This window comes from Aplidium turbinatum, chromosome 3 (genome assembly GCF_918807975.1).
Source record: "Aplidium turbinatum chromosome 3, kaAplTurb1.1, whole genome shotgun sequence".
Lineage (NCBI taxonomy): Eukaryota > Metazoa > Chordata > Ascidiacea > Aplousobranchia > Polyclinidae > Aplidium > Aplidium turbinatum.
Window position 1 is genome coordinate 14,916,109 of NC_137474.1, and position 12,210 is coordinate 14,928,318.

The following is a 12,210-nucleotide window of genomic DNA, read 5'->3' on the forward strand; positions in this document are numbered from 1 at the left end:
CCCATTTTCGACACCACATAGTATCCTCGTCAGGAATAACCAGTCTTTCTTCCTATTTGTATTTTAATTAATTATTCTTTCATTCTTTGCCTATCTGTATATTCCACCTCATGTGATCTTTTTAAAGCAGTTACCTTAACTTTGAATGTTTGCATATGGTGTTGAATGTTGAGCTAGTCAGAAGTATGTATTGATCAGTGATCACTGTGCTCTGTTATATTTTTTTTATATATTTAATATTAACTACAACAATGAAAACTATTAATACTACAAAAAGTGATCAATGCTAAGCAAAGCAGAGCGAATTAAATCAAATATAGTTATTACTATCTAACCCTTCACAGCCTGTTTCACCTAAATGGACCATCAGAATAAGGTTCTTATTCAAATGAACCTTCTGATGATTCATTTAGGTGAAACAGGCTGTCAAGGGTTTAGATAGTAATAACTATATTTGATTTAATCTTAACTACGGTGTTTTGTTCATCAGATGTAGATAAAAATTACTTTATAATTGTTATTTCTGACTAGGACATTACGTAGTGTCGAAAACGTTCGAAATAAAATTTGTTTCATGAATTTTTTTTCTGTAATTGTTAAAAATAAACGTAAGTATGTTAAATCTGGTTGTGTTACTTGGCTTTGTGTGCTTAGTAAATGTGCTTGTGCTAAAGATGGTCTCATGCATCCATCTCCGACTAAATGTTTAATAGAGCCAGAAACATTACCTTGTTATTTGAGATCTACAAGTTTCAGAATTTGTAACAAGAAAACGACGTAGCATGGTTCTTAATCAATGCAAAGCAATAATAACATTTTAACTCAGCAGGATCAATACACTTTCAAGCTAAAAAAACGTGATATTTGATTTGTTTTTTATACTCATTGGGGTTTCATACTACTGTTTCAAGTCATGTTTGATCGATAAGGCATAGCGTTCATGATGTAAAATTTTTAATGCTTTTTTTGACTGGGCTGCAGAAAAGTAGTTTTAATCAGTCGACATGCGGCTGGTGAGTTGAACAAGGTTGGATAAGTCTATTGCATTTTGAAGCAATTAGTTTCATGAGCAATGGTTTGTTACCATAGTTTTGCTGCAGGGATTATTTAACGTATTTTTTATTTATTTGTGAGTCAAGACAAATATAAAGACTGGTACCGGCAAGCAAGGTAGTTAATTTTTAATTAACCAATTAGTGTCATGCTTGCTTATGTTTAAGGGGTGGCGGTCATTGTTTGCTTTGGTGTTTTATTTTAAACTGATATAAGCTATTAAAATTTGCTGTTTATTGTTTTAAGCAATTGTTGTTCTGTTTATCTTAATTTTTGTCGTGTTGTAGTGAAATTTTTAGATGAAGTGGGTGGGAAGGTAAGGAAGCCAATCTTCATGTCCAGTGTAGACGCATGTTCTTGAACGATGTCGAACTGGCGCCTTTTTAAGTGTCGTAGTACTGGGGCTCTCACCAGTGTGCGTCGCTTGAGTCGTTTGTTCGGGGGAGGGCACTAGTCCAGAAGCACAAATTGTAAAATTTACGTAAAAACTAGCCTAAAGTAATTTTTGGTCCGACACAAATTAAAATTTTATTCATTTAATTATCCAATAAACTCATTTGTAATAAATCTATCTGTTTTTCCTTTCTAATTTGTTGTAAACTTTAGCGGTTTGCGCACATAACAAACGTTTACCATTGACATAAATAAAAATTTGTGCACTTCAGTAAGCGAATTAAAAAAAATAACTAACTGCACTGGTCTACAGCATACTTTGATAGTTTTTTGTTCGAAAAACATATTTTGATGCTGATTTCTAAAATGCGTTGTCTACTAGTTTCTAGTAGTTTTTAATACACAGTATTTATTCTACATTTTAGTTCTGAAGGTTTAACATAAGTTATAAAAGTTTGCTCAATACGGATTTATTCATGATTTTTTTCGTTTTAAGGCATTGCTAAATACGCAAGTATTGCGTAGCTAAGTGATAATACATGGGTACCGTATTTAAAAGACACAATTTGGCTTAATTTATTAATATTACTGGCAACAACATCTGGCCACCCCAAAAATATTTGGCAAGTTGATGTGGGACGATTAAAATCGAATTGTAGTTGTGTATTTTTTGCTTGATTTCACAGCTCTATTGGTAACATTTACTACATCTAGCCCTGATCTAGGGTTATTTGCATCCCAACATTATGCTGAGCATGCACTGTGTCAACTAAGCTTATCCGAACACTTCTTGTCTGGCTACGTCACTGGTGTGAACTTGACTGAATGTGTACCCACTCTACCAGCAGTACCGACAGCAACCTTATAAAACCCAAAGCCAAGTTTTTGTAGCAAACATCTGAACATCATATTCGAACCGCAGGTGTCATCAGAAGAGAGCGTCTTTCACGCGCTGATTGGATGGATAAACCACAATCCCAGAACTCGCCAATTGGAACTGAACAAACTCTTCAAGTTAATTAATATTGATGAACTGTCTTTTGATTTTTTGCACAATGTTGTTGCTGAAGAAGTGAGTTTGTTCTTTTCGCTTTATACGACCACGTTTTGTGCAATAAGTGAAAGTCAAATAACGACGTAACTATATAATAAAAACAAGATCCACTATTATTATGTACAGTGCTGTTGACCGGGAGTCCAGGAAGTACTTTTGGACCCGAGCCGGGGTGATTTTAGAGGCCCGTAAGCTATCCAGGGGGGAAGGAAACTTGAAGAAATCACTAGAAGAGTCTTGATTTGGGGCCCGAGGATCTCATTGATACTGGGCCCAAAGTATCCTCTTAACGGAATGGCCCGTTTAATGAAATTCGGAGAATTCGATTTGGAGAAATCGATTCGAAGAAATCCTATTTCGGAGACGGTCTTTTTCGCCCAATAAAACAAATTCTCCGAATTGGTAGGGATTATTCAGGGAGGCGGTTTTTGTGTTTACCTTTTCATACCTATGCAAAAGGTTTGGCAATTAACTTTACCTATAACACTGGTCAATAAGAATTAAGAAACTTTTAAAACACAAACTAACAATCATTTCCAAGTAATTCTGGTGCCCAGGTAAGTAATTCAATACTAACACGCAGCCAGTGCTATGCTTAGTCAAAATTAGAATTGTTTTTGAAAGCTTAAACTGTATAAGGTAGCAAGTTGCTGCATTTTCGTTACGAGCATAGCTGCCGAGAGCGACTCCAACAAGTATGAGTGCTAGATCAAGTGGCTCAAGACCAGCTTGATTGAAAATTGAAACAAATTTTCGCTTCATATGCGAAGAGTAGGTACGGTATACTATACATTTACCTTCTAATTCTGCAAAGCTGCCCACCAGCCACAAGCTTGCCTGGGCTAATAAAGTTAATTTATTACGGTTTAAGGAAACGATTGCCAAATTAGCCACTGATATGTCGACGGTGGTAATGATTCATGAGTGGGCTAACGAGTAGCCTATGGATGGGCAATTTGAAATTGGATTTTTGCATGCATGTCTTAAACCATTACGGCTTAAATTATTGTCTTATTTAACCATTATTGTCTTAAACCATTACATTACTTAAACCAATGAATATCGTTTCTTTTGCATTCCGACAAACAAACATAAATATACACAGTGACAGTGTACAACTGTAAAATTATGTACGTTTTAATTTGAGGTGGCTATAATCTGTTGTCGCAAACAAACTATTGACTTCATTTTGCGTATGCTTCATTTCCTATAGCAGAAATATATCGAATCGGATTCGATGTAGGCCTAACTAGGCTACTCTAGCAGGCCTCTAAGCTCGTTTATTTTTCCCGAGACCAAGCATGGCCCTACCAGAGCTGCTTCTCGGCGACCGACTTCTCGCGCCCGGCAGCCAAAACAAAAAATCAGTTAAAAAATTGTGTTTATAAAAACCCGTTAATTGACATCGTGTTTTTGCGTTCACTTAGAGAAGAACATCGCAAACAAGAACCTGAAACATATTTGCAATTGTATTTAAATCCACGTTGGTGTAGAGCTATTCTTCAAGTTTTTATAGGTCGACAGCGACGCTCATACTTTGCCTTGTTGGTAAAAAAATATTGCTAATGCGAGTAAAGAAAAAAACATTTTGACTACCAACGGAATGGAGAAATGTTGGCTTGTGGAAGCCGGCCTAACATGGCCTACCGGCACGGTAGTTTTGGAGGCCATTTAACGTTTGAGAACTGTTTATTTCTTACTGAGACTGTAGTTGAGACTTTTTCCCTGACACTTTGCTTACTTACTGTTTGACCATTGCTTTTTTTGGCTGCGAGTTTATTTAATTAATCTCTAACTTATTGTTAATCATGAAACGCAGTTTACTAACTGCTTTTTTTTCTTTAGTTGAGACTTTTTCGCTGACGCTTTACTTGGTTTGGTTAACCTCTATTAAATGCCAATTTTTTGAATAAACACATGCCGCTGTGGACTTTTAGATTTTTCCGAAAAAGGTTTTCTCCAAAAAAAAAGTTTCTCCGAACTAAGTTTTCTCCTAATCGGATTTTCCGAATAGTAGCAGACCGTCCTCTTAACCACCCCGATTATGGATATGTACATTGTACAAAGATTTCTGATAATGCTGAACAGTAGCGACTAATGTTTCACAAAAAAATGTTTTAGTTTCTACGATATTATTTTTTGGTGCTACCCGTTGTTTATTTGTTTTCAGAGCTTGATAATGAACTCGAACAAATATTTAAAGTTGTGCTTCTTATCTGCTACTTCCCCGGGGAGAGCAGGAGAAGGTAAATTTCATTGTTGATATAAAAAGTTAACTAATTTCTAGAAAGCTTCCAGAAAACCACTTTGTAGAGTATGTGAAGCTTTAACAGTATCAATTATAACTTTACATTTTTACTCTTTGAGCTAATATGTGTTGCAGATAAAACCCAATTTTTCAACGAGAAATTTCAAAATAATTTGCAACATGAAGGAATGACAAGATTCGTAATTCTTGCGTCGTTGGTTAGGTTGAGCTGCTTGCCAATCGATTTTGAATTCAAACTTCACAACTATCGATCGTTATTGGCGAACCCGATGAATGCCACGAATAATAATGCATCTTTGTTTTGTTAATCAGGTTCCTCAAGGAAAGTCGGAGTAGAGTGCGCACTGTGCAGTTCTAAATTTTTATTGTGGTTTTATTAGTAAATTTTTTATCATACTTTTTAAACAGTAACTTTGCACAGAAATAGTTTACTTTTCTTTTAAAACCATGGTCGGTTTTAATGATTCTAATTTGAAACAAAAGATTTTTTTTGCCTTCTGCAAAGCTTTCAAATATAAAGTGGATTCTTTATTTTATTGCTTGGTATTCTGGAGACAAGTTTTGTTGCAAATTTACAGGCCTGAAGAAAGCTGTTAAGCGTTTCGAGTCTGCTGAGTCTTTGAAGCGGTCAAGAGAGTTTGGAATCCTATTGGCCAAAAGTAGAGAAGATTACATCACAAGTATGTTGCTATATTATGACGACACTTGTCTTATAACTACTGAACAGACAACTTTTCGCCAGATTTTTGTATGCAATGTGAATATTTTAAAACTAGATCTCTCCTTATTTTGATGTTATACAAAACGCTTTTGCATGCACTGGCTCTAAGTTAGTATAGGCTAATGACACATGAGCACTGGGTACACCATGGCTACCTGGAGGGGCGGCCTAATTTGTCACAGTTTACAGATTTTGACTACCGCTACTGTCTGATTGAATTTTTCTACATTGTTTTTACTTTATGCTGACTCGTAATGATGTAAAAGCTTTTTGTTGCCTTGGGAAAGTAGTAAAAAGTAACAAAAAGTAAGTTAAAAACGTTCAAATAGACTTTTAGCAAACGGCTAACAGTCTAACTGAAATTTTCTAAATCAAATTGTTTTTTTTTTGCATTTCAAAGCCTAGTGATGTTAAAACCCAATTTGTAATCTGGGGAAGTCAGAAAAAAGACGTTAAAACATTAATTTTAGAAAATTTCATTAACAATTAATAAAAGTTGGCAAAACCAGGAAAAGTTTGCACAATGTAACAAACCCATCTTATCTTTAGTAACAAACCAAGCCGTATCTTTAAACCAAGCCGTAGGTTTATGTAACAAACCTAGCCGTATCTTTAAGTAGCCATGGGTAATTGGGTATACGTATTTTTAAATTTTAATACTATACTGTATAGACTATGGGACTGACAAAACCTTTGATAGGTTATTCCTGGCAGTTTGGCATACTTGTAGACTTTGAACTACTGACGCAGGGCCGGTTACCGAGATAGACAGAGTGAAGTTTCCAATAGTTGGTAAAGTGTTGTATAGCAGGGGTTTTATTCCATTCACGAGGTTCCGCTGAATGGAGAGCAGTCTTTAAAATGCTTTGCTCAAGTGCACACTCTGAGAGCCGAACTAGCGCCACTTGATCTTGAGTCCGGTGCTTAACCACTCGGCTAACGGGCGGATTGTTATTTTCGCATGTGTTATTTGCATTTTTCCAAAAATATTCCAAAAATTGCATTTTTTGTATGAAGCTTCGCATATTGCAATCAATTTGTTAGAGGGTCGACCGACTAGTTTAGGCATCCCTGGGGCGACCAAATAAACACTTATTTAGTTTTACGACAAACTATTTGTCAACATGAATTAAACGAAGTAGACAGCAGCCATGGTGAGTTTTTACGCAGTTTACAATCCTAAGCAGTTGGGTACAGTACCTTTGGACATAGGCCAACTCGTGCTGTCAATGCATACTGGAAACTGTACACTCTTCATCAGTTGCCCAAGCAATGTGTTTTTTTGTAGACAGACGACTTATACGTAGGCCAGTTGTCTTGGGCGGTGGATTGTGGGCAAGGCCGTTGGGAGGATAATTTAGGCCCGGTACCAGTGAGATCCTTGAGCCCCCCCCCCCCCTTAATCAAAACACTTCTAAGATAAACGCGTTATACTCAAAGAATACGCGGTGATTTCTTTAAGTTTCCAGGTTCCTTGGAAAGGTTAAGGGTCTCTAAAATCATCTCGGGTTCAAGAATACCCTCTGGACCCCCCTTCCGATGCTACTGATTGTAAGCACTTTAGAAAAACTGCCGCCTGTAGAGTTCCATTCACGCCAACCATCGCTACTGTTTGTAGGTTTTGCGTCAACGTAGGGAATAAGCTGCAACAAACTCCAAATGTGAATTCTATCGTTATTCCAGAGAATGACTGTTTTTGCAAACACCCGTTTTAAATTGCTTGTATGTCAGCGTAGGCTACATTGCAATCACGTGCAGTGCGGTAGATCGTACTTATAGATCAACCTTGTGTGTACAACTGTCAGCAAATTACTGGAAGCTGTACATACACCGGGCACCTACGCAAATGATTGAAAGACATTGATCTAAATTGACACGAATCACAAACATTATCCCCAATCTAAACATAGACTTGTTGACTGAATTCGCATGCATTTAAATTTACAAAGTTCAGCGTCTTACAAACTTGATTTAAAACGTTTAAAAACCGCGTATTGTTATTATCAATTTCAGAAACATACAGTATGTCATTTTTCGTATATTTGTCTCATCTAAGTTTGGTACGCGGTGTGTTAGATTTTATGCATCGTGTGTCAAACTTCAGTGCTATTAACCGAGACATATTTTTTTTCAGATTCTGAAATTGTAGCAATAACACTGAACTTGATAGATGACACTGTTGATCAAGTCACTTGCAACCCGGCCTGCTTCTATACAGATGTGCCTAGAATGATCAACACAATGCGATCTTATAACTTAGAAAAAAGTGGTGCAATACCACTCATAGTGGATAAAGTCTTTGACATGGTCAGTTGTATCTACTTGTCGCATGATACTATCATTCATAAGCAATTTAAATAGAACAGTGAAAACCTTGATCGAGCAATCTCATGCTTGGGCAATGTAGTTTAGTTTGCTTTGCGTATGTTTGATAGAGAATTTAGTGCAAAAATCAAGCTTCGATAGAACTTTAAAGCTTTACAAGTTGAATCAACTTTCGCCACGCGTTGGCAAGTGAAAGAAGTATTTCTAGTAACTTGGAAAGTTTCAATGTGCAGTCCTTCCCAGGGCTGTGGAGTCGGGCAAAAATATAGCCTACAACTCCGACTCCTCGGTTTTTAACGGGCCGACTCCGACTTCAGTTTTGCCAGATTTTGGAAGGTTGCCAGATATTTTTGAAATTTTGTCCTTTTTTCATTTTTTTAAAAATTAATTTCATTAAATTTGTAATCAAAGTTGAAACGGCAACTTTCACAAAACTGACAAGAACCAACACTTCTATTTTTGGTAAATGTTTGGAACGCAATTCAGAGAATAAGAAACAATATTTTAAAAAGGTGAATTGCAAACATATATTTTATTGTTTATCGTTTTTTATCAAGTGGAGTCGGCCGTTTTTATAACAACTCCTTTTCCTACTGGACACTCTAAAATCCCACCGACTCCACGACTCCGACTCCACAGCCCTGGTCCTTCCCACGTGGCAAAAAAACTGTTATATCTTGTGTGGAATGATGGCTGTCTACTTTTTAGTGCGTGCTGAAGCAAAGCTTCAAGTCTCTTGGAAGTCAGCTTTGCGACCAATTGTCGCGAACTGAAACTGGTCTTCCAAATTTTCGCACCCATTTGCTTCGCAAAGCTCAACAAGAATTCAAACGTATGGAGAACACTTTGAAAGATAACCCGAAAAGGTGATTAGGCTATCGACATTGAATCAATGTAAATTAAGTCTGATTTTTTGGCTGGGTGGCAGCTGACTTTGGTGACTTTTTAGTCTTCTGTTGCCATCCTTGTTGTGCGAATTATTTGTCTTTATTGTGCTTTGTATATTTCTGTTTATTCGACAGAAGAAAAAAATAAACTGATCTGAACTGGGTAGGCTACTCCTACATGATCGTGTTTTTCGTGCTGTATTGGGTGACAATCTCTACTTGTTACGTCTCCGATCCCAGTGTAAAGCTGTTTTGTTTTTTTGTCTCGGATACTTCGTGAAAACGCAGGGTTTGCAAATATTGAGACGTAACCCAAAAAGGGGTCATGAAATCTACTTTTGACGTAAATTAATTTAGTCGACTTCAATTTACTTTGTTTTGAATACAGAGTTAAAATTTTCCAGGGTGAGAACGCAAGTGTATTTCTATTCGTCACACCAATTCTTCACACGAAGTACGAACGGACCCATTGACATGTCACAAATTTACACAGCCGGTTGAAAGACCATGTCACAAATCTACACAGCCGGTTGAAACCAGTTTTAAGCAAACTCGAGTTAACCACAGAGTATTTTCGCAGAGCGAGAAGTTTCACTCAATTCTTGGCCGAATTGTTTCTCAACATGAAATCAGAGACAAATGGTTACTTGGTCAGGTATGAGGTGCTTGGCCGTGCGTTGTTGCAAGCTGTTGAGAAATTGATCAACCAGCCTGAGGATGACAACATTCGTTGCGCTGTTCAAGTGCTAAAGGTCAGTAAAGTTGCTTGTTATTTGGATAGAACCAAAGCAGAGATTCTTATTTGTTGCAAGACACCTGGTAGTATCAAGGTTCGGTGGTTGTTATGGAGCAGTTGCAATCAATGGAATGATCGGTTTAGATTATCTCGCAAAAGCTTGACATGATATTCAACAACTCTGAAGATAAAAACAGTCTAGTTTTCGAAACGTTTACAAAACATGAGTTTAGTATCTACGTTCTACGTTTTGGGCTCTTTATTCTTGTCTAGATTAACCTGGCGTTCCAACCATTTGACTCGTGAGCTTGACATCTTTTTATAATAGGCTATTCAGCTTTAGTTTAAATTCCCAGAGAATTATGCAGTCAACCTGCTCAATGCTCATGCATGGCCACCTGGATATGCGGCCTGATTTGTCACATTTTGCAGATTTTGATTACAGCTACTGCTAATGCTTGACTGACATTTTTTGAGATGTTTTTACTTTTTGCGGTTTCCTAATGACATAAAACTTTTTTGTTGCCTTGGGGAAGCAATAGCAAATGAGAAAAAGTAAGTTGAAAAACGCAAAATCAGACTGTTATTGAAAATTAACAGTCTGACTAAAATCTTCGAAATCAATTTTTTTTTTGGTTTTCAGCATGTGATGATGTTAAAACCTATTGTGTCATCTGGGGTAAACAGTAAAGAAAGCGTAAAAATCTAATTTTTAGAAAATTTTATTTAAACGTTCGCCCAAAGTTAGAAAAACCTGGAAATTTCTGCAAAATGTGACAAATCAGGCCGTATCTTTAGGTGGCCATGGCTCATGCTAATTTCTTACCACTGTTGTTATTTTAATTTCGTCATAATTATACACAGTAGTGTCGACAAGGGGGTCCATGAGGTACTTTTGGACATGGGCCGGGATGATGTTAGGTGCCCGTAACTTTTTCCAAGGGGCCCGTGAACCTTAAAAACCACCTTGCCTTATTTGGATATAGCCTATTGCGATTTTCTTGAAGTGTCTTGATTTGCGAGCCCAAGATCTCATTGGTACCGGGCCCAAGTTATCTTCTCAACGGCTCTGATTACAATATGCAGCCTTTACGAGAAGGTATTGATATGAAGAAAATTAAATGTCTAAAATCTAGCTTTAAAATATTAATGTTATTTTAATATTCTTGCAGTTGACGTTACTAAAAATCCTTGAAAAATGACGCAAAAAATCAATAGAAAAACTTCAGTGGATTCCTCACAGCTTGATTGCCGTGTAGGCTACTCCTTCAAGGCAATCGTCCATCCCCGCCCCGTGGGACAAGCTGGTTGACATCACTTGAAGGTTTTGTCAACCTTCGTGCTACCATCTGGAGGAATCTCTCCGTCACTGACGACACATCACGAAAGCATCCTAATAATCATGTTTTAATCATGCATTGTTTTGATATCCTGCCCGAACAGGTTGAGCACTGCTACCTTGTGTGACTGTTCATTTTTGTTTTCAAGATCTGTATCTACCCGATCTGTTGCATAAAAATTGTTACTTTCTGTCACGTTTAAATTATTTGTCCTTGTTAAACTAAGCTTGCTATTTCTGTCCATTTTGTTTTGTTTTTTTAATCAGGCTTCATTGAAGCAAAATGGATGATGATGATGATTAACCATAACGGCATAACCATACTTATCATTGGTTTGCCTAATAGTTTAATTAAAATTTTGCCTTTTTTTTTTTATAAATGCTACCTTAGATCACCTGTTGGTCTTCATCATTATCATCGGGTTTTGTTTTTTTACATTTAAGTTTTACGGGGTATTTCTACACTCGTTGCCCCCACTCCAGATGAGTGCTGCACGCGTGGCAGACTGTGCATCGACTCTCCACTTCTCACGATCGCAAGGGTCAGATCTTAATAAATTCCATTCTCTACGACCTATTAGCGTTATTGCTTCCCAACTTACATTTGGCCGACCAAGCCCACGTCTTCCTGGAATTTTTATATTGCGAGCCAACTTCACAGCACCATTAGTTTTTTCTACATGTCCATACCAGCGAAGCCTTTCTCTTTTCGGCATTATCGATGTCAGAAAGACCCAGTCGATTTTGCAACACGGTTGATTGCATTGTGGTCCGGTCTTTGGGCTTGGCATCACATAGCTTATTTGTCGAATCATCGCTCTATCATTGCGCTGTAGACGATAAACATTCAATCTATTTAAAGCTCAGGCCTGTGTGGCGTAGAGCATGGTACTCCGCACACAAGTGTTATACACTCTCACGCGTCTTGTAAGATCGGTTGCGTGATCGTAAGACAGGCAACAGTTCTCTAAATGCTGCTTTCCATGCTGCTTTTACAAGCTACGTTATTGTGTAATCGCATCCTCCTGCTGCAGAAAGTACGTCTCCAAAATAATGAAATGAGCTTACATTTACAACTTGCAGTTTTTCCTGACTGACTTGCACATCTGTTTGCGTTCTTCCGTCGATTGGGCGGCTTTTCCTAGACATCGCGAGCACCTAAAGTCAGGGTCTTTAGTCAAGTGATCTAATTAACTGCATCTCTTATATACCCAGTAGGCTACTGGCATCCGTGGCAGTGAATGCTGCTGCAACCTACACCTTTGTTGCGACAGACAGCACAAGAAAATTTGCCTAGATTTCGTAGTTCTTCCAGTTCTGTACCGCAGATCAAAACCTTATCTGAGTTTTAAATTTGATTAGTCAGATTTATATTATAATTTTCATTTTATGTATATTGCAGATTTGTAATTCCTGATCAGGACACAAGTACG

General features: G+C 37.4%; 1 protein-coding gene across 1 annotated transcript; it reads left to right on the forward strand.

The window, feature by feature from the left end:
• The first annotated feature begins 8,631 nt into the window (after positions 1-8,631).
• LOC145766208 (polyadenylate-binding protein-interacting protein 1-like) lies at positions 8,632-10,933 on the forward strand. Its single transcript, XM_082577871.1, has 3 exons — positions 8,632-8,681; positions 9,283-9,454; positions 10,611-10,933. The coding sequence occupies exons 1-3, from the start codon at positions 8,650-8,652 to the stop codon at positions 10,638-10,640; spliced, it is 234 nt and encodes a 77-aa protein (XP_082433997.1). The 5' UTR covers positions 8,632-8,649; the 3' UTR covers positions 10,641-10,933.
• The last annotated feature ends 1,277 nt before the right edge of the window (positions 10,934-12,210 follow it).

What these genes read in the sequence shown, in the direction of transcription:
- LOC145766208 (XM_082577871.1), top strand. Translation starts at nt 8,650, where the DNA reads ATGGAGAACACTTTGAAAGATAACCCGAAAAG. An exon ending in TTGAAAGATAACCCGAAAAG is followed by an intron (nt 8,682 to 9,282) that starts GTGATTAGGCTA and finishes GTATTTTCGCAG; the next exon opens with AGCGAGAAGTTTCACTCAAT. An exon ending in GCGCTGTTCAAGTGCTAAAG is followed by an intron (nt 9,455 to 10,610) that starts GTCAGTAAAGTT and finishes ATATTCTTGCAG; the next exon opens with TTGACGTTACTAAAAATCCT.